This window comes from Cavia porcellus, unplaced genomic scaffold, assembly GCF_034190915.1.
Source record: "Cavia porcellus strain 051 isolate PalLab524CR breed Dunkin Hartley unplaced genomic scaffold, mCavPor4.1 scaffold_4, whole genome shotgun sequence".
NCBI classification, from domain to species: Eukaryota; Metazoa; Chordata; class Mammalia; order Rodentia; family Caviidae; genus Cavia; species Cavia porcellus.
In genome coordinates, this window is record NW_026947487.1 from 101,645,079 (window position 1) to 101,669,017 (window position 23,939).

At 51.9% G+C, this 23,939-nt stretch overlaps 2 protein-coding genes across 5 annotated transcripts; one reads left to right on the top strand and one right to left on the bottom strand.

Annotated features, from left to right (window-relative positions):
• Window positions 1-455: 455 nt before the first annotated feature.
• On the top strand, window positions 456-14,790 carry Vps4a (vacuolar protein sorting 4 homolog A). Of its 4 annotated transcripts, none has more exons than XM_005004633.4 (12): window positions 456-663; window positions 5,113-5,224; window positions 5,301-5,448; window positions 7,024-7,085; window positions 7,172-7,291; window positions 7,856-8,012; window positions 8,459-8,607; window positions 8,925-9,006; window positions 9,172-9,391; window positions 10,604-10,744; window positions 11,444-11,573; window positions 13,687-14,790. In XM_005004633.4, the coding sequence occupies exons 1-11, from the start codon at window positions 643-645 to the stop codon at window positions 11,543-11,545; spliced, it is 1,314 nt and encodes a 437-aa protein (XP_005004690.1). In that variant the 5' UTR covers window positions 456-642; the 3' UTR covers window positions 11,546-11,573; window positions 13,687-14,790. The 4 variants fall into 4 exon arrangements, with proteins under 4 accessions (XP_005004690.1, XP_005004691.1, XP_003472036.1 ...); XM_005004634.4 differs by having other exon boundaries at window positions 13,690-14,790; XM_003471988.5 differs by lacking the exon at window positions 13,687-14,790 and having other exon boundaries at window positions 11,444-12,186.
• Cog8 (component of oligomeric golgi complex 8) lies at window positions 14,776-23,806 on the bottom strand. The gene is made up of 6 exons (XM_003472134.5): window positions 23,343-23,806; window positions 21,722-21,929; window positions 19,743-20,570; window positions 18,324-18,492; window positions 17,678-17,935; window positions 14,776-15,467 (listed from the first exon to the last, which is right to left on the bottom strand). Exons 1-6 carry the CDS (start codon window positions 23,747-23,749, stop codon window positions 15,310-15,312), a joined length of 2,028 nt encoding a protein of 675 aa, XP_003472182.3. The 5' UTR covers window positions 23,750-23,806; the 3' UTR covers window positions 14,776-15,309.
• Window positions 23,807-23,939: the final 133 nt, after the last annotated feature.

Genomic DNA, 23,939 nt, shown 5'->3' on the forward strand with positions numbered 1-23,939 from the left:
AAGGGGCATTGGAACATCCCTGTAATTCCAGGCTTTCAGGAGGCAGACGCAGGAGGATCCAAATTCAAGGCCATCCTGGGAAATTTAGCAAGATCTTATGGGGGGGGGGGAGGGTAAGCAAGCAAAACAAAAGCGCTATCAAGAGTCACCAACATAACAATTTCCAGTCTGAAGCCCCAGTGTGAACTAGTTAGCTATTTCATTCAGTAAAGTAGGTACAAATTATCATACTCTACTAAGTGTCAGGAAACCAAAGCCCTGGGAAGCGAGGTTTCCTGCGTTAGCAAAATCGCCCTAAAAGCTCCTTTCATCCCAGGCAGGGGGAGGACTTCAGAATTCGGCCTCGCCCGCCCTCGGCCCCGCCCCTCCATGCCCGCCCCGCCCCGTCCTTGCAGCCGCCCCAGCACTGCCTGCAATGCGGGATGTGGCCGCTAGGGGTCAGCAGCGCAGCTCGGGCCCGACCGCTCTGGGCCGCGCGCCTCGCTCGTCCCGAGACACGGCTCCGGCTGCTAGCAGCTTCTCTGCCCGCGCCCAGCGCCCACCCACCGGGCTCCCCGTGCCGAACCCAGCACCTCGGCTCCCCGGGGCCGGACCGAGGCCGCCAGCAGTGCTGCGGGGTGTGGGGCGGACCCAGGAGATGAAATGACAACGTCAACCCTCCAGGTACCTCAGCGCGGCCCGGCGGGCTGCGGAGGCCGAAAGCGGCGCGGCGGGGCCTGTGGGCCGCGGACCGAGCGAGCGAGCGAGCCGGCCTCCTCGGACCTGGGCTCCAGGCCGCGTCGCCCGCCACCGTTTCTCCGTCCACGCGCTCGCAGTACAGGGGCGTCTCCACCCTCGGGCTCCGGCTCGCCCAGCTGGCGGGGCCCAGAGGACGCTGCTTGCAGCCAGCGCCTGGGATGCCGGGCTGCAGCTCCTCCCTGCCCGCGGCCGGGTCGCGTGGGTCGCTCTGGCGTGGCTCCCTCCCACCACCACCTCCCCCAGCCCCTTGACACGCCGCGGACGAGCCTCTGCTTCTTCCCTGGGCCCTTACTTCCTCCCCCCCGCCGGCGACCCTTCATTCATTCCCTGCCCCGAGCGGGGAGGTGCCAGGGTGGCGCCGCCTGGATGAGCGATGACCGGTCCTCCAGGTGCTGTCAGAAAACAAACGCGCTCAGACCCGAGACCGGGCTTTGAACCCCAGCCCCGCCTCTCAGCATGTGACCTGGGGTTGTTTTTGACCTTAGAATCGGATTCGCCTGAGCTGTAAAATGGGGCAGTGGTCTGTGTGGTTGTGAGATGGCTTAGACCAGGGCAGTAAAGCATTGTACTCAGTAAGCCGTGGCAGTCAAGTATGCGCTTGGGGGAGAAAGGCGAGGAGACCTCATGCAGGAAGGGGCAGAGCGTGCGTGCCTAGCTTTCAGATACTGGGTGATGGAAAAGGAACGGTCAGTCACTCCAGGTGGAGGAACAGGCGTGGAATAAATTGGACAAAGGACCTTTGCACCTAGTCACACCCCCAGCCCTTTTTATTTCTTATTTTTTGAGACAATGTCTCAGTAAGTCTCTAATTGCCCAGGCTGGGTTAGAACTTTAGATTCTCCTGCCTCAGCCTCCTAGTGTGCAGGGATGATAAACATACACCACTACATCCAGATTTTTTACAGGTTTTAAAAACAGCTTTACTAAGAACTCACATAGTATACACTCACAACTCGCCAAGATAAAGTGTGCTTTTGGGGCTGGGAGTTAGCTCAGCAGCATAAGTGCCTGCCAGGCAAGCATGAGACAATGAGTTCAATTTTCCCCAGTACCAAAAAAACAAATAAAATAAATAAATACATAGTGAGAAGGTCTCACTATGTAGTTTAGGCTGGCCTCAAACTCACTGATCCTCCTGCCACAGCCTCCCAAGTGCTGGGATTACAGGCATGTGCCAACCCCCTCCCCAAAAGTGTGCCGTTTAATGCTTTTAGCACAGAGTTGCACAACCGTCACTTTTTGGAACATTTTCATCATCTCCCCCCCTAAAAAAGCATTGCCCTTTGGCTGTTACTCCCCAATCCTTGATCCCTCCCAGCCCAAGGCAACCACTAATCCACCTTCTAGCTCTTTACCTTCTAGCTCTGTACCATCATATAATATGTAGTACTTTGTGATTAGTTTCCTTAAAATAATGTCATAGGCTTTTAATTTTTTTTGTTTTGTTTTGGTACCAGGAATCAAACTCGTGACCTTGCAGGCAGGCGCTTATGCCACTGAGCTAAATCCCCAGCCCCGGCTTTTAATTTTTTAAAAATGATTTGGGAATGCCATGTGTGGTAGCTCATGCCTGTAATCCCAGCACTCGGGAGGCTGAGGCAGGAGGATCATTGCGAGTTCGAGACCAGCCTGGGCTACGAAGTGAGTTCAAGGCCAGCCTGAACTGCATAGTGAGACCCTGTCTCAAAAAGACAAAAAAAATTGGGGAAAAAGGCTTTTATGACACGTGAAAATAATTTGAAATTCAAATTCAGTGCCCAAGTTTTATTGTTTTTCTTTTTTTTTTTTAAACCGGTACCCGGGATCGAACTCACGACCACATGCTTGCAAGGCAGGCACTTATGCCACTGAGCAAATCCCTAGCCCCCCAAGTTTTATTGGAATAAATTCTACTCATTCATTACATATTATCTGCTGCTGCTTTTGTGCTACAAAGGCAGAATTGGTTAGTTGCTACAGAAGTTGTACTGCCTGACAAAACCTAATCATTTATGTAACATCTGGTCCTTTATATAAAAAATTTGCCAGGCCCTGTGTTACTATGGCACAGAAGTGACCTGGGGAGCAAACCCAGAACCTTCACACTGAGCTGTGTTCCCAGGATCACCCTTCTTTTAATTTTTAATTTTAAAGCAGAGTTTCATTGAGTCATCCTCCTGCTTCAGCCCCCAGGGTACTGGGATCACAGACATTCACCACCATACCTGGCCCGCATGTTTTTATCACCCTTTTCCATTATGCTCATCCTTTGCTTGATGTGTTACTAGAGATGTGGCAGTGTGGTAGTGTTACTTGTCACCTTACCCTCCTGTTAGGCAAAACTGTTTCTTTCCACTAACACTAACGGCTCCCACATGTGAAAAACTACTGGTTGCCAAATGCATGAATAGAATGTTTAGAAGGAGAGAGGGAAGAAGCCAGATTCAGAAAGACAGATATCACGTGTTCTCCTTATGTGGGATTTAACAAAAGATAACATGAAAACAGAAACAAGATTATTATTAGACAAAAGGAATGGGGCACTGTAAGTGGGCCTTACAGGACAGCAATGGGATGAATGAATAGGATCCCAGGATATGCAGTGAAGGCCAAAATTTTGAAAATTAATAGGCACTAATCGTAAAAGGAAGAAAAGGGGAAAGAGGAGGTAGGTGTGCTCCTTGGAGGGAGCAGGTACCTCCAGTTTTATTCCAGGCTCCCACTGCAAAAGAACAGACCCAAGCCAGAAGCAGGATAGGAAGATGGGCACTGGGGCTCAACAGCTGTGCTCAGTAGGCTGGGGCAAGAGGATGCCACGTTGAAGCCCAGCCTAGGATTCATAGTGAGTGCAAGGCCAGAATGGACTGCACAGTAGTGAGACTGTCACACATGGAAGAGGCAGTACAGAGTGAAAGAGGCCGGGGAACTTGGGTATGTTCTGAAGAAAGAAGCCAGCAGGACTGGAGCACTCTTGTCCCAAGGGTCGCGGGGGAGAGAACAGAGACGGGAAGCATGTGTGGAAGCTGACCACCCAAGAAGGTTCAGGGTTCCTAGCTGTCCTTTGGAGGAAATGGAGCCTGACGTAACCAACACTTTTTTCCTCCTCAGTACTGGGGATCGAACCCAGGCCAAGATTGTTAGGCAGGCACTGTACCACTCAGCAGTGGCCCCAGCCCTTCTTACTTTTTCTTGTCTTTGGCCTAGTGAGTTCCTTTAACGACAGCCCGGCCTGCTTCACCAGCCTGCCAGTTTAGCACAGCCATCTGTGCCATCTGCTTTCTCTTGGGTACCTCTTACCTGCAGCCAGGGAAGGACCAAACAAATGCCCTGTTCCCCTCCGAGAGCTGGTCAGGAGGATTTTATTTGCTTTGGCTGCAGCTGGGCGGCACCAGGTGGAGAAAGAGGATTCTGGTTGGGCAGGGGAAGCTGTGGTTTCTAAAACTGTATGTGTAGGCGCTTCCCAGTCAGCAGCCTGCTGCGTTTATCAGACTCGCTAAGACACGGCTCACTCCCTTGAGTTCTTAGACACTCCGGGCGCCGCTCCCTGGGCTGGCAGCACCTGTTCGCCTCTGGAGTAAGCAGGCGCTGTCCTTTCTGCTGCTGCTGGCGCGGTGTCGATTTAGGCTTTGTAGGGCAGTGGTTTGCCCTCTGCACTGAGAGAAGCCAGTGGAGCCAGGCCAGTAGAAGGCAACAGAGGGAGCTTCAAGTCCATCTCTCCTTTTTGTGCCACTGGACATCGAGTTCAGGGGCACTCTGCTACTGAGCTACATTCTTTTTTTCTTTTTTACCCCTTAAACTGATGCGTTAGCAAAAGGGCTGAGGCTGCAGACCAGCACAAAGGCTTCGAATTCGATTCCCAGTATCACGAAAGAGACAGACAGACTAATTGATAGATACTCATCTGTCTTGGGTCAAAACCCTTAGGTCGATGAAGGACTTTCCTAGCTGGCTGCCTCTTCTCTGCCCCAGGCCAAGTGCAACCTCTGTCCTCTTTGCTGAGGGAAACAACAGTCAGTTGTTTCGAGTGTTCTCCTCACGTTCTTGGCTCACTTTCCTTTGAGGCAATGAAGTAGAAAGTTCTGTGGGTTTGACTTGGAGCCCAAGCCCGGGTCGGGAAGTTCAAGATTCCTCTGCTGAACTCCAGGGCAGGCTGGAGGGAGGCTGCCTTGATACCGATGAGCTCCCTGTGAAGAGGGATGGCTATCTTCTAAAGTTTCCTTTTAAAGACCTTCCAGTTGATGTTGGAAAAGTAGGACAATATAATGGCCTACAACCAACAAATCCACATGCTGCAGGCCTGGCCGTATCTTTTATTAATCTCATCCCGCTGTTTGGGAAGCCCAGGCCTTTCTGGATCTCCTGGGAAGCACTGAGCTATTTGCCTCGCCTTTCCAGAAAGCCATTGATCTGGTGACGAAAGCAACAGAGGAGGACAAAGCCAAGAACTACGAGGAGGCGCTGCGGCTGTACCAGCATGCCGTGGAGTACTTCCTGCACGCCATCAAATGTGAGTCATGCAGGTTCACGGGGCTCTGCCAGGAGGGCACCCAGGGCTCACGGGCCATTCTGCATCCCTTTTGCAGATGAGGCTCACAATGACAAGGCCAAGGAGAGCATTCGAGCCAAGTGCATGCAGTACCTAGACCGGGCGGAGAAGCTGAAGGATTATTTAAAAAACAAAGAAAAACACAGCAAGAAGCCAGTGAAGGAGAATCAGAGTGAGGGCAAGGGGTAAGTGTAGAGCGCACTGGCGGGCTTTATGCGCTCATCACATGGAGGGCCGTCACTCTCCAGGCCTCATGCCCTCTCCATGTGGAGGGCCGTCACTCTCCATACCAGCACTGCTTGGACTCACATGGCAGCCCCACTCTAGGAAACTCTTCCTAACCATTGTGCCAGCAGCTGCTCTCATTGGCTTTTCACAGAGTGTCCCTATGTCATCTCACTGGTCTGCATAGAAAAGCCTGGTGAGGGGTGATCAACCGTGGCCTCTCACAGTCCTGTGCTTGGATTGGTTCTGTGCCACTGCCTTGCCCTATGTGGGAAGATGAGGGAGCTCTTCCCCTAGCAATGCTGTAAGGAGCAGAGGGGATGATGTGACAAAGCCTCAGAAGGGACCTGGCACACAGTGAGCATTCAGTGAATGCCAGCTGCTGTTACCACAAAGAAGCATCCTCACCAGAGGCAAAGGGGTATGGCCAGGGTAACAGAGCCAGACACGCTGCATATGAACCTCTGGCCCTGGCCTCTGACTCCACAGCCAGCATCTTGCTTTGGCCTCTCAGCTCAGGCCTGGGCATTGCCCCATGGCAAGGCCCGTCAGCTGCACACAGGGGCCATGGTGCCCTTGAGGCTGATGGGCAGCTGCCTCAGTGAAGTCAGCCTTCCCGCTGATGCAGGGTGCATGCTTCTGATTCTCGGGAGAGGTGTGCTGAGGAAGAGACAGGAGATAGGGAAGAGCTTTGAGGACAACAAGTGAGTCAGGACTGAAAGTGGCCTTTAGGATCACAGCATGTCCCCCTTTAGAAGTGTCTTGTGTTTGTTACTGGGATTGAACCAGGGGCTGCAGGCATGCGAGGGATCAACTGCAGTGCTAAGCAAACTAAGGACGATCTAAGCTCCGAGCTGCATCCCCAGCTGTTTATTCATCGTTTTCAGACAGTCTCTAAACTGCCCAGGTTGGCTTCAACTGAGTAGAACTCAGTTTAGAACTCTTCTGAGTAGTTGGAATTATTGTTGTGCACCCAGCCCCAGCTTCCCCTTTGGTGTGTGTGTGCACATATGTGCATGTACTAGGGATTGAACCTAGGGTCCTCACACTGAGTTACACTGTAGCCCTAAGACAGGTGCTCACTAAGCTGCCCAGGCAGAGTTCAGCTTCCCAGAGCGCCAGGATTATAGATGTGCCCAGCTTTCCCTGTTAGTTTGAAACTTCACCTCTTTGTCTTTTGGAGTCCTCTGGAGTCACGGCCATGTATTGTCTGTATGAAAGGTTCCTGATGGCTATGTTTGTTTGGCTGCCCTGGAAGTCCAGCCAAATTATATTTTTTTCTCCAGCCCTTAGGAGAGGGCAGACTTCCTAACCTGTATTCCTTTAATGAAGAAACCACAGTGTCACTGTGATCACGTTTGCTGGAGGACAGCATGTGGCCCTGACATGTGCAGGCCTGACCTGTTTACCTGTCCCTCGTTAGAGCAATGTGGGGAGCATTCCTCACCCATGTGCTGGCGGAGAGTCCAGCATCGTTCAGAGCCTTCTGGCTCTTGGCGGAGGACCAGCTTGTGAGCTTCTGTTTCCTCTCTCAGCAGTGACAGTGACAGTGAAGGGGATAATCCAGAGAAGAAGAAGCTGCAGGAGCAACTGATGGGTAAGAGGCCTGAGGCCATATGCCCTGCGTGGGGCCATGGGACCTGTGTGTCGGCTCCTGCTCACGGCTAGCACCTCCTGCTGCAGGTGCCGTTGTGATGGAGAAGCCCAACATACGGTGGAATGATGTGGCGGGGCTGGAGGGGGCCAAGGAGGCCCTCAAAGAAGCTGTCATTTTGCCGATTAAATTCCCACACTTGTTCACAGGTAAGAGCTGAGCGACTGGAGATACAGACATAAAACTCAGGCTACTACTGGAGCCCGCACGGGGTCCCCTCTGAGGTGTCCCAAAGCAGATGGCTTTGCCAGCCTTGGTCCTCAGGCAGTGGGGCTGACCTCGCATACGTGCTGTCAGGAGAGGTCTTCAGGCCTGCTCCCCAACGTCACCTATGCCTCAGCTTCTTGCTGGTGTCATAGACACCTCTGAGCTGGGATGCAGCTCAGTGGTATAGCACTTGCCTAGCATGCACAAGGCAGTGTTTGATTCTCAGCCCTGAAGAGGAAAAAACATTTTTGTGACTGGAATTTTGAGGTGAGCATTTCAGGGGTGGGCATAGTAACTTCCAAGGGTTAGGACTGCTCCCAACAGGTCTGAGGGTTCCTTCTGCCTTTGCTCCCTGATCAGCCACTCTACAGAACTATTTCTTACTGTCTTTTCAGTGACTGAAGCCCCCCCACACACACACACACTTTTTTTTTTTTTCTTTCTTTTTTTTTTGCTTCCTTTCCCCAGTCAAGAAGAGGCTGACTTGGGTTCATTCTTTGTTGCAGGCAAGCGTACCCCTTGGCGGGGGATACTGCTCTTTGGACCCCCTGGCACAGGGAAATCCTATCTGGCCAAAGCCGTGGCAACAGAGGCCAACAACTCCACCTTCTTCTCTGTGTCCTCCTCTGATTTGATGTCTAAGTGGTTGGGGGAGAGTGAGAAGTAAGTCAGCCAGCTGTGGTGGCCCAGCTCCTTGCCCCTTGAGGTAGCCTCTCAGAGGCACTGCGCCAGTAGCAAGATTTGGCCAGTGTTTCGGTTGGGGCCCTGTCCTGGCAGACTGGTGAGCCTGGCAGGGAAGCCGGGAGAGATGAAGTACTCAGAAGCAAGGGACAGGTGTCACTGTAACAGTATCTGCCCAGTGTTCTGTTAGGGCACCAGCTGTGTTTTAGCTGTTCCCCACACTGGCCTCCATTGGCACATGAGAAAAGTGAGGCTCAGTAGAAAGATGTCTGTCCTGAGTCCAGAGCTGATGATCTGAAGCGATGCCAAGGCATGCCCTTCCCCTTGGTGCGGAGGATTTGTCGCCATCATTTTTGCTGTGGGAAGGACAAGAAGAGCAACTAGAACTTGGGGAGTGCCTGGACCCTAAGCCGCTATTCCCTTCCCAGGCTTGTGAAGAACCTCTTTGAGCTGGCCAGGCAGCACAAGCCCTCCATCATCTTCATCGACGAGGTGGACTCCCTCTGTGGGTCCCGAAATGAGAACGAGAGCGAGGCTGCCCGGAGGATCAAAACAGAGTTCCTGGTCCAGATGCAGGGTACGTCCCAGCTGTGGGGACCCCCTTGGTTGTGGCTCCACCTAAAGTGAAACCCCGAGTGTCACTGTCGCTATGGCTGGGTTTGATTGTTTTGGGGTGGAGGAGAAACATTTCATGGTGCCACCGTCGGGCCTCAGGCCGGGGCTTTCACTGCTGCTGGCACTGGCAGCTTCGTAGTCTCTTGGCCCTATCAGAGCCAGACTACTTTAATTTCAGTCTGGACCCTAGGGTGATGGCACACAAAAGCCCCAGCGTCTGTCCCGCAGGTTCTGACTGACCCTGCAGGTGCCCTCAGAGTCTGTCTCCTTCCTCCACAGGGGTGGGGAACAACAATGATGGGACTCTGGTTCTCGGTGCCACAAACATCCCCTGGGTGTTGGACTCAGCCATCAGAAGGAGGTGAGTCTCCCCCAGCAAGGTGGGCCCGCAGTCTTCTCCCACCCCTTTCTGTGCAGTCCTCAATGAAGCAGGTTTCCTGAGAGTTTTGGTGCCAGCAATGCAGGCCCCTGCCATCAACACCATTCAGTGATTTGTTTCACTCCTGCCATGTGCTTTGCTCTCTAGGTTTGAAAAGCGCATTTACATCCCATTGCCTGAGGAAGCCGCCCGTGCCCAGATGTTCCGGTTGCATCTGGGGAGCACTCCCCACAACCTCACAGATGCCAACATCCACGAGCTGGCCCGGAAAACAGAAGGCTACTCGGGCGCAGACATCAGCATCATCGTGCGGGACTCCCTCATGCAGCCTGTCAGAAAAGTTCAGTCAGCAACGCACTTCAAGAAGGTGAGTGGTGCTGGGCATGGTGGTACCTGCCTGTCATCCTAGCACTCTGGGAGGCTGAGGCCGGAGGGTTACAGTTCTAGCCCAGCCTGGCAACTTAGTGACTTGGCAGACTTTTGTCTCAAAAATGAAAAAGGTGTTGGGTATGCAGCCCATGTTAAGGCCCTGGGTTCAGTCCCTAGTACCCTCCCCATGCTCTCAGCAAAGGAGGTGAGCGGTGAGCAAAGCTTAGACAGTGTCACTAGAACAAGTGGTCATCAGTTTCCCTGGCTCCTCAGGGGATACATCCTCAGTATCTTGGAGAACCAGCGCAAAAGCAAAGGGCATGGCTGGACCTGCCCCGCCTTTCCTGCAGCTGTTCCTTGAGTGCGACGGTCTCTGGTTGTGAGAAGGCAGAGACAGAGCAGCATGTTCACAGCTCTGTGCCTGTGGGCAGGGTGCACACCAAGGAAATGCCTGAAAAGTGCAGGTCTGAGGTGGGGATTCACTGGGCGCTATGGCACAATCCCAGCACTTAGGGAGACTGAGGCAGGAGGATCACTGAATTTGAGGCCGGCCTGGGCTACACAGCAAAACCCTAAATAAACAAAGTGGGGATTCATCTATTCACCAGGAGATCTCCTGTTGAATGTCTCCTGTGTGTCTGCTGTGTCCCTGGCATTGTTCTAGGCACTGGGGAGACATTGTGAACACAGCAGAAAACCCCTCTGCCCTCCAGGAGCTCCTCTTCAAGTAGGGGAAGACAGCCAAGATAAAAGCTGGCTCCTTAGAGGACGGTGACAGGGAGGCAGGGTGTGGTCTAGGAGACCGGGAGCACCAGAGGTTGGGAGAGGTGAGCAGGTTGCAGTTAAAGGACATGCCTATGCTGTGGCACTTGAGCCATGAACTGGAGGAGGTGAGGGAATCGGCCATTCTGCCAGTCCCGCAGATTTCAGAGGGGAACCCATATTGCCACAACCGCAGCTGTATTGAGACTTGGTAGTATCACTGAGAAATGTGAGAAGTTGAGATTGTGGAGACCAGGAGCTGGAGGGGCACCTGTGAGCAAGCCTTTGATGTCAGACCTGGAGCTACTCTGGCCACTTAGCTCAGGAGTTCTGAATAAGCCTGTCCCTCCACCAGCCCCTTCTTTTGGGGTTGCCCTTAGAAATCAGGGCTTTCGTCCTCACTCTGAGGACAGCTATGCCAGCCTGTCAAACTCCTGCTTGGTTTCAGGTCTGTGGCCCTTCCCGCACTAACCCTAGCATTATGATAGATGACCTCCTGACTCCGTGCTCGCCAGGGGACCCAGGGGCCATAGAGATGACCTGGATGGATGTCCCCAGTGACAAACTCTTAGAGCCTGTGGTTTGCATGGTAAGTAACCAGTTGGGAGGGAGGAATGCAGAGCCAAAAAACTGGGGGCCTAATCCCGGCATAAAACTGAGCTGTTCCCCTTCTGTGTTCTGGGCTCTTGGGGTTCCTTTGAGAGAGGGGTCTTGCAGGTTTGGGTAACCAAGACTCTTGCCAAGACAGAAGCATTTGCATTATCTGTTCTTCAGCGGGAGTGTAAAGTCCACATAATGAAAGTGTCATTCTTGGGGTTTGGCTTATTTGATCCAGAGGGGGAGTTAGGTCAGCATGGTTGGATTTGAGGTAGTGATAAAGGCAGCCTCTTGCTCAAGTAGTCTGAACTTGGTTTTCTAGCCTTGCCCATCACAATGCTTATCCTGGCAGGTACCTGTGCTGGGGCCGTTGTGGTGGGCACAGGTAGGAGTTAGGAGAGCGAGCCTGAATTCTCAGATGGGAAGGCGGCACTCTAGAAATGACCCGCATGGCCTCAGGAAGGAAGGTCTGTGCTGCAGGCAGGTTCAGCAGGGCAGCCGGAGATTGTTCTGGGGGGTGTGTGTGTGTGTGTGTGTGTGTGTGTGTGTGTGTGTAGACGCACACACGTGCATTGTGCATGTGCATTTTTCTAAGGCAGGCCTCCCTGCATCTGGGCAGCATAGTGGTACAAGTGGGGAGACTGAGGACCTGGCTTGGCTGCTTCTCAGCCATATCCTCTTGCCTTTGCAGTCTGACATGCTCCGGTCTTTGGCTACCACCCGGCCCACGGTGAATGCAGATGACCTCCTGAAAGTGAAGAAATTCTCAGAGGACTTTGGACAGGAGAGTTAAAAGCTTCTTCATATGGGCGATGGTGAAGGTGGGAAGTAGGCTGGGTAAACCCACAAAACTCCCTAAGTCAATGGCCAGACAGGGCTCCGTGGCACACTGCAGTCACCATGGTGGCTCCTCCGCCATCCGCTGCCAGCCAGGGAGCAGGAAGAAGGCCCTGCAGCAGACGCCTGCCGCACATCCCGTGCTGGGTGGACACTGGCTGTCCCTACTTCTCTCCTGGATGCTTACTCCTTTCCCTGCCCCTCTGTCCTGTTTTCTTTTTAAACTTTTTTATTTTGTTTTGTTCCCCTAAATTAATGCTATTTTGATTTCTGTCTTGTTTATAAATAAAGTCACCTAGAAGTGTCAAGGGGGGAGCAGCCAGGGCCAGCCTCTGCTCCTTTTACATCCAGCTTCAGCCCTTTGAGAACAGACTGATGGAAGTAAGAAAAGCCATCCCCACCCTCCTGGTGTGCATCCAGGGCCCCCATCTTCCCCGCAGGAAGAGATGGTTTCTGTGAGCACAAGGCCACTTCGATCAGAAGGCAGGCAGGTGGTCTTCACTGCTGCCTTTTCTTCCTGGGTGAGAACACTGAGCCCAGTCACTGCCCCTGGGGCCTTGTCCTGGAGATGTCTAATAAACCCTTTCCCTTCCTGAACTGACCTCATTTTGACTCTTGTCTGGGCCTCTCCAAAGGACCTCTGGTTTTCTTGTTAGCAGAGTAGGAAGTTGACAGTGCTAGTCCCCTGCTGCTTTCCTTGGCTTGCCTCCAGTCAGTTCCCCAGCAGCCTGGAATTTTAGCTGGGAACGTTTAAAAGAACTGGACAGCTTTTGCAGCTGCACAGTGTCTAGACCAGAGACTGCCAACAGGGAGTCTTGTGGGCCAGATGTGGCCCTGCAGCTGTTTAGTACTGCCACATTTAAACAAATAAATGTGAAACTAGAAATAAAACTTCTAGTCTCTAGCTTCTGGAAGATTAAGTAATGCTGGGTCTATATCCTTGTGAGGCAGCTGCTGCTGCTGGCAGGGCCCACTCTGTTTAGAAATGGACTCCCAACCCTACTCAGTGATGCTGCCTGCCACAGAGCCATTGGAAGCAGGGACCTGATAAGAACACCAAGCCCAGAGCTGGCAGTCTCGGAAAGACCATGTGATGAGTAAGATGGGAGACAATGGTGTGTTCATCCTGTGCACACAGAGAGGCCTAGCGCAGGGAACAAAGCTTGGAGCCTAGAAAGTGGTATTCTAGCCATTCTCCTTTCTCCAAAAATCAGTATTGTCCCCCTTTTTATTGTTGCAGGGAACTGAACCCAAGTGCTCGTGAATGCCAAGTACAACTCTATAGTGAGCTGTATTCTCAGCCCCAATTCTCTATCTTTATAAACTGAACAGGCCAAAACTGATTCAGTGGCCAACTCTTTTAAGATCATATTGGTCTCACACTGTGGTCTCACTTCTTTGCTCTAGCTGGGAGGTGGCTACTGATGTGATCAACAGCTCAAAGGTTGGGCTCTACTTGGGTGTGGTAGCACACTCCTATAATCCCAGCACAAAGACAGGCAAAAGGTGCAGAGTTCAGGGCCAGCCCGGGCTACATAGTGGGTTCAAAGCCAGCCTGAATTGCATAGTGAGACTGTCTCTCACACACAGCCAATTTTTTTTTTTTTTTTTTTTTTTTTTGGTACCGGGGATTGAATTCATAACAACCTTGAGCTTGCCAGGCAGGCGCTTATACCAATGAGCTAAATCCCTGGCCCCCAAAAATATTTTTTTAAAGGTTACGCTCTAAGGCTATTTCCTAATACTGGTAGATTAGCCCCCTCCCTACAAAAAAACCCCGTATTCTGAAGCATGAGCTGACCTGACCTCTAGCTGACAGGTCACCCTGGTGCTCTCACACTTCTTGGTTATTTGCTCTCAGCCCCAGTATGCAAGTTTAGGAATAAAAGGCCATCATTGTCTGCCACATGTGAGCCACTTCGCCTCACCTAGTCCTCAGAAGGCCTCCCCCTTTTTAAATCACCATCATTTCCACCACTTAAGCACCTTGATGTCACAGGGATGACTGGCAGAAACTTAGGTCCACTGCATTTGTCCTCTTGGCTCTAGGTGAGAGCTCACAAACACTTGCCTTTCCATTTTTCTCTCCATCGTCAGTAGGAAGATCCACTACTAAGGCTGAACTGTCCTGAGATGGAAGCTATGAGCTTTGGAATGCCAGCACACAACCTATCACCATCTGTTAAAGCTACTAATATGGGCAGAGGAACATCCTTTCTCTGAAAGTCACTTCTCTACCAGGGGACTCTTCTGAACTTCTGCCTGCACTGGCTTTCACTGCAGAAGTGGAATTTTGAAATTTCCCATTAGCTTGATGTTGCAGCTTCTGTGGCTGATAAGTACTGTACCTATGTGGGATGGTACTTTCTTTGGGTGGTGATAAGTACTTTCGTTACTGGAAATGCAAAGGTTAGTTGCTGCTGATCAACACCACAAAGGCGCCGCTAAGGGGAACCTGTGAAAGCTATAAGGAAGCAGTAGTATGTAGGAAGAAGCCAAAGGAGCCTCTGAAGACACCAAGAGAAAAACAGCTTGACCGATCTTCACATAAAGACCTTGTTTTTTTCATCAAAAAAAAAAAGCTTTCTATAAACTTCTCTGAGGGCTGAGTCTCCAGCTCCTCTCCAAAGTCCACCTGTAGCTTGAATGATTTCTGCTTGCCCAGTGTGCCTCAGAGAAAGGTACAGAGGAGAAAGGGTCTCCCCTGGACTGCTGTTTAAATCCCTTCTCTCTGAGCAACTTGGACTTCTTCCGGTTCTCATTTACCATGATTCAGGAGACCGTTCTGCAAGCAGACCAGCTTCGTGGCTGGCATTGCAGCTTTGCTGTAGTGTGTACTCAGCACACGTAAGGCCAAGGTTTCATGCCCAGCACCAAAAAAGAAAAAACTGCTCCTCAGTCTCCATTTAAAGATAAAAGTAAGACTTCTGGAGTTCCTTAAAGCCAAACACTATTCAGTAAATACCTATGGTGAGCAGTAAGCACCAGGTCTACTTCTGTCCTGTGAAAGGAAGGGGCTCATTGTTGTCTATTGGTTGCCACCCCACTTCTGCTCCATGGCCTTGGCCCGAGAAATGAGCCAAGTACCAGCTGCCCAAGAGATTTCGATCTTTCCCAAGTTGGAACTGTATCTGAGCCTGATAAAACATGTAGGTACTTATTTACATTAATGCTGTCATTAAATACTTCCTTGAACTGGGACTACACCGTCCCGTGTTTTTATTTCCACAAGCAACTGGTGTCTAAGGCAAACCAAGGACTTGGTAAAATCAGACAGACAACAAGCTCTTTGTAAAAAGAACTCAAGAGATAGCAATCCCAATGTTGCCTACATTTTCAAACAAAGCTTTCATATTTTGGGGGACTATATCATGATCCCTCATGGTACTGGCAGCAGACTGCACAGGTCTTGTGAGATCATTTGTAATCAGAATGGTTATTTCCATGTCCCACTTCTTTTCATGCAGAATTATCAGGAAATATCCACTCCTTTAGGGAGGTGTTTTTCTCTTCCATTGTAGGAGGCAGTGTTTTGTGCAGAGCTGACTTGGGAGCAGTTATTTCCAGCCTCTTCTCTGGCTGGGTTCAGCGTGCATTAGCAGGTTACCGTTTCTAGTCAAATCAGAGCCAGTACCAGGTTGAGGCCAACATGTGCCCAGCTCAAGCTTAAGTGGTGTTTGTACCTTGGTTTTCCAGATCCTCAGCCCCTGCAGGAAAGCCTCAGTCATTCACCTCCATCCATTGGACATTGGTAAAGGTCCTGGTGTCCATTTTGTCAATGAACAAGCAGCCCTGCAAGTGGTCCATCTCATGCTGGATGATACGGGCGGTCCAGCCGCTTGCCTGCCACACCACCTGCTCTCCTCTCGGGTCCAGCCCTGCAAAGAAAGTTCCAAGCTGCTTGAGGCACACTGAACTGTGTCTTTCTCAAGCTCTTTGCCCTGTGTCCTGTCCAGGCCATTTCTATTTACAGGAGGCAACAGCAGAACGATAGTACATTAACTGGGCACAGTGATGCATCCCTGTAATCCCAACACTCTAGGAGGCTTGGCCAGGAGGACCTCAAGTTCAGGCCTAGCCTAGGGAACTTAACTCAGCATGTCTCAAAATTTTAAAAACTCAAAAGGCCTGAAGATGTAGCTTAGTGCAAAGGCTCTAGGTTTCATTCCCAGCATCCCTCCCAAGATTGTGTATCTCTATGTATATAGAGGTACAGATTCAGCGAACAGCCCTTGGAGTCCAGTTCAGGGGTTCAGTGGAATACTGCCTGTCCAGATATGCTGCCAGGCCTTGCATTCTAGCACCAAAGGCGGGGGTTGCCTTATTTCTGCCCATCCCCAAGCATTCAACCTGTTCTCAATTTTCATTGTCAGCTCTCAATAGGGTGGGGATGAGAAATTCTGCTAAGATGCCTTCTGAACACCTCCCACTTCACAAGAATTGCTTTCCTAGTGCAGAAACTGAAGGGACGAAAGAAAAAAAATTAAAAACTGAAGGGACACCACTGACTTCTGACTTTTTTCAGACAACTGCCTTGCTCAAGAGGAACAAGCATGCTAAACCCACCTGAGGACAATACCCCACCAAACATCTGTGGTATCACAGGCATGCACCACATCTTCCGGGGTGAGGCAAAGCTGGGTCCCATTTCTCTAAGCCCACAGTGACAAATTAATTAACGGGAGAGGGGTGTGGAAGAGGGAGGAGGGCGAAGGCCACAGCCAGGTGAGGTGGTGTGGCACAGCATACTCCTATAATCCCACCACTCTGGGAGGCTGTGGAAGATCTCAAGTTCCAGCCCACCCTGGACATCTTAGAGATGCCCTGTCTTAAAATTAGAAGTAAAAATGCTGTACTCAGGAGGCTGAAGTAGGAGGACTGCTGTGAGTTGAGGGCCAGAGTGGACTACATATATAGTGAGACCTTGTCTCAAAAAGGCTGGGCTGTAGCTCAATGCAGACTGGTGGCATGGAAAAAAAAAAAACAACGCCCAGCGGGTAACTGACAGCACCATCAGGGCACCTCCCAATCCTGTCTCCCCATTCCCTCAGAGCCTCCCTTCGCACTAGTCTGGTGCTTCTCAGCCCGGCGCTCCTGCAGGAGCTCTGCAGATAAAGCAGCACGTATGCTCTGGCCGGAGCTCTGTGGCAGCCGTTCCTGGACTCCCACAGCTCCCGTGTCCACCCAGCCCACCCAGTCACCCGCACCTGAGATCTGCACTGCCTGGAAGCGGGGCACGTAGGCCAGGAAACCGGCGACGCTCTCGCAGCCCTCTGGGAAGGTAACCAGGCGGCTGTCCAGCACACGCAAACTGGGGTTCACCAGCACGCGCAGCGGGAAGGGCTCCATCTGGCGGAGCTCGCGTAGGCGCGGCGCGCAGGCGCGGAAGAGCTCCTCCGGGAGCTCCAGCGCCAGCACCTGCAGCGGCACCCCTAGCTGCGGCGCGCTTAGGCCCACGCAGCGCCGGCGCCGCATCACCTGCACCAGTTGCTGCACCAGCCGCTGCAGCTCGGGCCCCTCCAGCTGCGCCGGCTCCACTGGGGCCGCCACGGCCCGTAGCACCGGGTCCCCGACCTGGCACACGTGCGCGTAGGGAGGCCGCGGCGCTCCCCGGACCAGGCGCCTCACGTAGCGCCAGTAGGAGCGCGGGCGCCCCGGGCCCTCCAGGCCGTCCGCGGCCGCTGAGGAGCTGCAGGGCCGGGCGCTGCCCGCAGCAGCTCGCAGTTGCAGCGCCCGCAGCAGCCCACTCCACAGCCGGGCCATCGCGCAACCCGCAGAAACCCGGCACCCCGCCCCTTCCTCCTGCCACCGGGACGCCTTCCGGGACGCGGGGCTCGCAGCCAGGCCGACACCATCCGTCAGGTTTATTGTCATTCCAGCCTCGTACAGGAGTAACCGAAATGTCTCCCCATGGGACTGTGCCCCACAATATGCTCGCAATGTCCCCTAGAGCCTGGCGTGGGCGAGACGACCCCCGCTTTAGGAGCTGCTCCCAACCCGTGGGGGCTGAGGCTCCACACCGCGCATGCCCAAAGCTAGCAAAGGTCCACACTGGGCGGAGCGGCCTGCGGCTCCCCATCTCCCGTACCGGCTTCCGCCGGCTCCTGGGGAAGCTCCGAGGGCTCCTCCACCGGCCCGGCCTCAGGGCAGGCTACAGTTGGGGGCGCCAGGCTCGGCTCCGCCGCCGGCAGCTGTAGTGCCGGGGCTGTAAGCTCAGGCACTAGCACCTGGTCATCTAGAGAGACCGTATCTCTCTTAGGCAGGATGAAGGCAAGAGGCTCCTGGACGACATCGAGGTTCACATGCCCAAGGTTGCCGTACTTGGAGAGCTGAGTGGGTGGAATGCCTGACAGATTGTAGAGAAAGAAACAGAGAAACGTTATTAATAAAAGTCAATATAGATGTGTGTTTCACACACAAAGAAGAGGAAGAAACAAACAATTATGTAAGGATGTCGTGGCACTGGCCTGTAATCCCAACACTTTGAGAGGCTGAAGCAAGAGGATCACAAGTTTGTGTCCCACCTGGGCCGTTTAGTGAGACTCCGTATTAATATTTTAAAAAAGAAGTCGACTAGGAAGGGATATAGCTCAAACCCTGGGTTCACCCCGGGAAAGGAAGTGTTGAAAATAGTATGGTTGTACTCTTCACACTTACCAGAAACTATGCAAATAGGTGAATTATTTACTTAAGTGAATGACATACAAGTAAAGCAGCTTAAAAAAATCTCTTACCTAAAATCTGTGCTATCTGAGCTGGTGGGAAAAGGACTTGAAGGCAGCGATTTAAATACGGAACAAGGTCCTCCAGGAAGACAGTGCAGAACTGGACAAAGAGCTCCTGCTCACCACTACTGAAGGCAGCTTCTTCCGCGCGATGGAAAGCCAGGATTATCTTGGTCACCTAAAAGACAGGAACACCATGGAGGACTGGGGCTGTAGCTCAGGGGTAGAGTGCTTACCCGGGATGCACAAGGCACTGAGTTCAAGTCCCAGGTTTGCAGGGAATAAACCAGTTGCTGAGGGCTGAGGGAAGTACATAAAATGAGCACAAAGGGGCAGCCCTCAGGCTTTCATGAAGAAAGATGTCCTGTCATTCCTAACAGTACTTCACTATTTTGTTTAAACCCAGCACTTGGTCAATCTTCACACTTCTGTCACTTTCATGATTGTGTGTGTGTGTGTGTCTTTTTGAAACAGCATTTCAGTATGCAGTTGAGGCTGGTTTGAACTTATTTTGTAGCCCAAGCTAGCCTCAAACTCACAGCAATCCTCCTGTCTCAGCCTCCTGAGTGCTGGGATTACAGGTGTGCACCACCACGCCTGGCTCCACCATGATGCATTTCTGACCCAATTTGCCTCACTACTAACAGTTTCCAGTTCTAGGAAGCATCATGGAATTATAGAGAAGCATCATGAAATTATTTGGAGAACACCTGGGTTTTGATGCCCACAGGGGTAGACTAGGTCTGTGACAGATGCAGGAACATGAAGCAGCTGACTCTAATTTCAAGGAAGACTAGCCAGGGCAAGTGTGGCTCAAATGGACCTTCAGAAATGGGTACACAGAAGAGACTTGAGTGGAGGAGATGCTGTCCCACAGGAAAAAACAGCCATAGTGCAGCTGCCAGTGGAGGAGATGCCTCTGGGAGCAGAGGCTCTCAGTCCTGTGACCTCTGCAGCAGCAAGGAATGAAACTTGTCAACCTGCAAGGAACCTGAGCTCCTGATGACACCACAGCCCACTGGCACCCTGTCTACACTCTTGTGAGACCCTGAGCAGAGGTCCTAGGGACACTGCACCTGGCAGTGATATATTGCTTTAAGCTGCTGCGTTTGTGGGGGATTTGTTTTAAAGCAACAGAAAATGAACACACCAGGAGTGTGGGCCAGGGGTTTAGCTCAGCAGTTTAAGTGCCTGCGAAAAAGAAAAGAAAATTAACACACTGCTGAGTTACAAGTGAGCCTCTTCACAGATTCATCAAGATTCATGAAGGGGGACTAATCAGAACCTCCCAATGAGAAACACCTCTGAAACCACAACACATCTCTCCAAGTTGGCAGGCACCACTGTCATAAGGACTGGTTTCTGACTGGTTTCTGGCCACCATTAACTGAGGGGAGCAGGGGGAAGAAAGCCAATGAATGTTCTCACCTTGGCAAGGGCATCCTCCAACGTCCCTGTCACATTCTGTGCCAGGGCCACAGGGCAGCAGAGACGCAAATCATTGAAGGCGACCAGAATACTGTTAAGGAAGCAGGCAAGGGGTGGGAAGTCCAAGAGTACCATGGGCGGCTGCAGCGTGCCCGGCTGAGTGGCTGGCACAGCAACAGGCACATTACTGCTGCCCAGGATGGCTGGGGCCGAGATGAGAGTATACGAGTTCATTTCATCCTGGAATTTCTCCACTGCTTCCTGAATTGCCTTCTGGAAAGTGGCAATGGCCACCCGCTGGAAAACAGGTGCTAACTGTCCCCGGAAATCGGCCCCAACACGGCTGAAGGACAGCCCGAAGTACATACACTGGCCCAGCAGGGAGTCCAGGCGGCCACCCACCCCCCGGCAGAGGTCGGCCTCCAGCACTTGCAGGAACTGGGAAACTTTCTGCAGCACCCAGCCATGGAAGATGGCACCCTCGTTCACGGTGTGCCTACCCACAGCAGGGGGCAGCAAGGGGTCCTCATCAGAGAAGATGGCTCGGTACTGGGTAATGATATCGAACAGGTGGACACGGCAGGCCTCAATGGTTTTGGTGATATGGAAGTAGGGATCATCGCTGGGGATGGCAGTCAGGATGGAGCGGAGCCAGGTGTCTCGGGCCTGCAGAAACTTCACTCTCAGCTCGGCCTCAGTGAAGACGTCCATGCGCCGCAAGTAGCCGATGACGCGGAGGCAGGCAGGGAGCTGGACATTGGTCCTCAGTTGTTGGATCAGCTGGCTCAGCATCAGCTGCATGGACTGGCGCACTTCGTTCACAATGCCCTGTGGAGACAGGGAGCCAGTCGCTAACCCTGAACATGAGCAAACAACATTGCTGCAGCTTCCTCACCTAGAAAATGGATCTGGTTGTACAACGCTTTTGCTTAACACGTTTAAAACCTTCTAAGGAGCCAGGGATATAACTCAGCGGCACAGAGCCCACCTGGCAAGTGCAAGGTTGTGAGTTCGATTCCTGGTACCCCAAGGATGTGTTATGTACATATATCAACTCCACATGATGGATGTAATCATTGTGTGCTGCAAATGTGTAGTAAGAAAAGAAGTTTTTCCAAGGATTCTCCCTACAATCAGTAGACTTCCAGCAACTCACTACAGCCTCCAGCCTTGCCTGGCTCTTCAGCTTCACTTGCTTCCCAAGTTCTACATCTCAGTGCAGTCCAGGAATCGCGGCTTCTTTTAAACATTCCAACTTCTTTTTTGTTTTGAAACAGAGTCTCAGCATGTAACCCAAACTGGCCTCAGGCTCACAGTGATCCTCCTGCCTCAGCCTCCCGAGTGCTGGGATTACAGGCGTGAGCCACCAGGCCCAGCCAACACCCCCAGCTTCCTTCTGCCTCCGCTCGCCACTTGTTCTTCACACTTTCTGGTCTGCGGTCTCCCCAGACCAGCATGTGATGGCTCCATCTCATCATTAGGTCTCAGCTTGTCACCTCTCTAGAATGGTTTTCCTTAATCACACTACCAAAAGAGCCCATCTTGCTTTTTCTCCACCCCATTCTCTGGTTTATTTTCTTCAGACACCATTCTCTCTCTTTTTTTTTTTTTATTGGTACCAGGGATCGAACTCACAACTGCGCACTTGCAAGGCAGGCGCTTATGCCACTGAGCTAAATCCCCAGCCCCCAGACACCATTCTCTGAAAGGATCCTATTATTTATTTGTCAACTCCCAGACCCTCACTAAAAGCTAAGCCTCATAAAAGCCACAACCTCAACTGCCTTGTCACATCGTATCCCCAACACCTAAATCAGTGCCTGGCACACGATTAATAAATACCTTTGAATGATTAGATATATGTATAAATTCACATTGTTTACCCACATCTGCCTGACTGGCAGAAAATGATGTGAAACACGCAAAGGTTTTTACTTACGGGTTTAGTCACTACCACTCAATGACTGATTCATGGCTACCTGGATGACAGGGATGGCGGAGTATTTCCTTTCTAGGCGGTGAACGTAGGCTGCAAGCTCCAGGGCCTCTTCATAATAGCTGTTCCGGACACAGGTGTCCATGAGTTGAGGAATCTCCAGAATTTCCAGGATTTCTGTGTGCCGGTTGAGAGTCAGGGTGTTCATCCGGCGGCTGGCGCTGATCTCCTCAGCTTCCTTCACAAAGTTCCTACAAGCAATCAGGGAAACACTGGGACCTACTGCTCTGCACCTACTCCTCCCCCGTCACGGAGAATTTACTGTGAAGTGGGCACTGGGTTGAATGGTTTCCCTAATTTAATCCTCATGTCACAACTATTAGTGCTATTACACTTGAGGATTTTTTTTTTTTTCTTTTCTGCTGGTATAAGGCATTGAATCTTGGTTTGTGCACTGTGTTACATCCCCAGCTCCCACCCTTTTGAGAAATGTTCACATTAAGTTACTAAGTTGCCCATACTGGGCGCAAACTGGTGATCTTCCTGCCTCAACCTCCAAAATGGCTGGCATTATATGGATGTGCCACTACATCAAGAAGAAAGTTTTGGCTTTTTCAAGATCATTTCACTGCTAGGCAGGGTGGTAGACACCTGTAGTCCCAGCACTCAGGAGGCCGAGGCAGGAGTGCTGCAAACTCAAGGCCAGTCGGGGCTACATAAGCAAGTTTAAGCCCAGCCTGCACTACATTGCAAAACTCTGTCTCAAAAAAGTGGAGAGGAGAAAGAAAAAACATTTAAAAAAAGATCATACCATTAATAAAACACTCACAGACCCAATCAGCTGATGGACTGCTGCGCTTCCAACAAGGCAAGACTAGCAGGACTAACGAGCTGTGGCAAGCTATCAGCCTCTCTAGACTGATTTCTTCATTTGTAAAATATTAATGGGAACACCCAAGTATGGGTGTAAAGGTAAAATCAGATGGTGCCCATGAAGCATTTAATGTAGACCATTGTGTAAAGTAAATGTGTCCAAAAAAAAAAAAAAAAGAAAAAGAAAATGTGTCAGAGAAAGAGACCCAAATAAAACGTTCCCTTAAAATAGTTATTACGGGCTGGGGATTTAGCTCAGTGGCATAAACGCCGGCCTTGCAAGCGCTTGCAAGCCTAAGCTCGATCCCCAGTACCAAAAGAAAAAAAAAAGGTTATTACTAGCCAAAAACTGTACTGAGGATCTAAGGAAGGTCTTTCTGATTTTTGATGTCTCAGTGACAGGATTTCCCTGTCGGCCTCCTATCAATGGAAATTCTGAATTAGATAATCGCTGGTCTATTTACATAAATGTGCACACACTTTAATCGGACAACATTTATAGTGTGAACTATGTCAGACCAGTGTGCTGTGTAGATTCTTTTAGTACTCATAACAGTCCCAGAGGCAGGGACGCGCACTTAGGTTCCAGTTCTGACTCGGAAACTTAACCAGCGGGGTTCTTAGGCAAATCGCTAACCTCTGTGTCTCCACTTCATCAGGAACACTGGAATGGCAGTACCCACCTCGAAGGCTGTTGCGAGCCCTGCACACGGTATGCGCTACGAGTTAGCTATTTCTATCACCCTAAGTGTGGGCTATCACAGACACCCTTTTGGCGCTGACCGCCGCACCTGCAGCTCTGCTGGAAGCTGGGCAGGCGGTCGAGGAGGCGACCGAGCGATCCCTCCACGTCGCCGAAGAGGCGGTGGATGCGCTCGGTGCACTCGGCGCCTCGGATGAAGGTCTTGTAGTTGGCGAAGGCCAAGTCGCGAGTCTGCTGTAGCAGCTGCGCCCGCTCCTCCGCCAGGCGTTCAGGCTCGCGTCGCAGCCGCTCCAACCCCGAGCCGCTTAGTTCTCGGAGGTAGCGGCCCACGTCGGGCCGCTCCCGCCACTGAGCCTCGGGGAAGCGGTCCCGGAAAAGAGATGCCAAGAGCCCTTCATCTTCCACCTCCCCGAGAGCCGCTGACGTGGCTGTCGCCATGGCCGACGCTGGCGCTGAGGATGGGAGAGTCACCGCCGCCGCAGCCACAGCTGCCATCTTCCCGGCAACAGGGTCAAGTCTCCTCCACACCGCAAAGGGCGCTGTCTCGCACCTAGGACCGGAAACAGCTGGGGCAAATTTCCTGTCTCTATGGTTTCTTATCTGACTGGGTTGTTTTGTCTCCCCCCCCCACCCCCGCACCGGAGGTCCTCCATGCTAGGGGTCGCTAGCTTGAACCAACGACTGC

Coding starts and splice junctions, on each gene's coding strand:
- Vps4a (XM_005004633.4), top strand. CDS start 643: ATGACAACGTCAACCCTCCAG. Junction 664..5,112: donor TGACAACGTCAACCCTCCAG/GTACCTCAGCGC, acceptor TCGCCTTTCCAG/AAAGCCATTGATCTGGTGAC. Junction 9,007..9,171: donor GACTCAGCCATCAGAAGGAG/GTGAGTCTCCCC, acceptor TTTGCTCTCTAG/GTTTGAAAAGCGCATTTACA.
- Cog8 (XM_003472134.5), bottom strand. CDS start 23,749: ATGGCAGCTGTGGCTGCGGCGGCGGTGACTCTCCCATCCTCAGCGCCA. Junction 21,930..23,342: donor AGCTTCCAGCAGAGCTGCAG/GTGCGGCGGTCA, acceptor GATTGCTTGTAG/GAACTTTGTGAAGGAAGCTG. Junction 15,468..17,677: donor CCAGGAGCCGGCGGAAGCCG/GTACGGGAGATG, acceptor CTTTCTTTGCAG/GGCTGGACCCGAGAGGAGAG.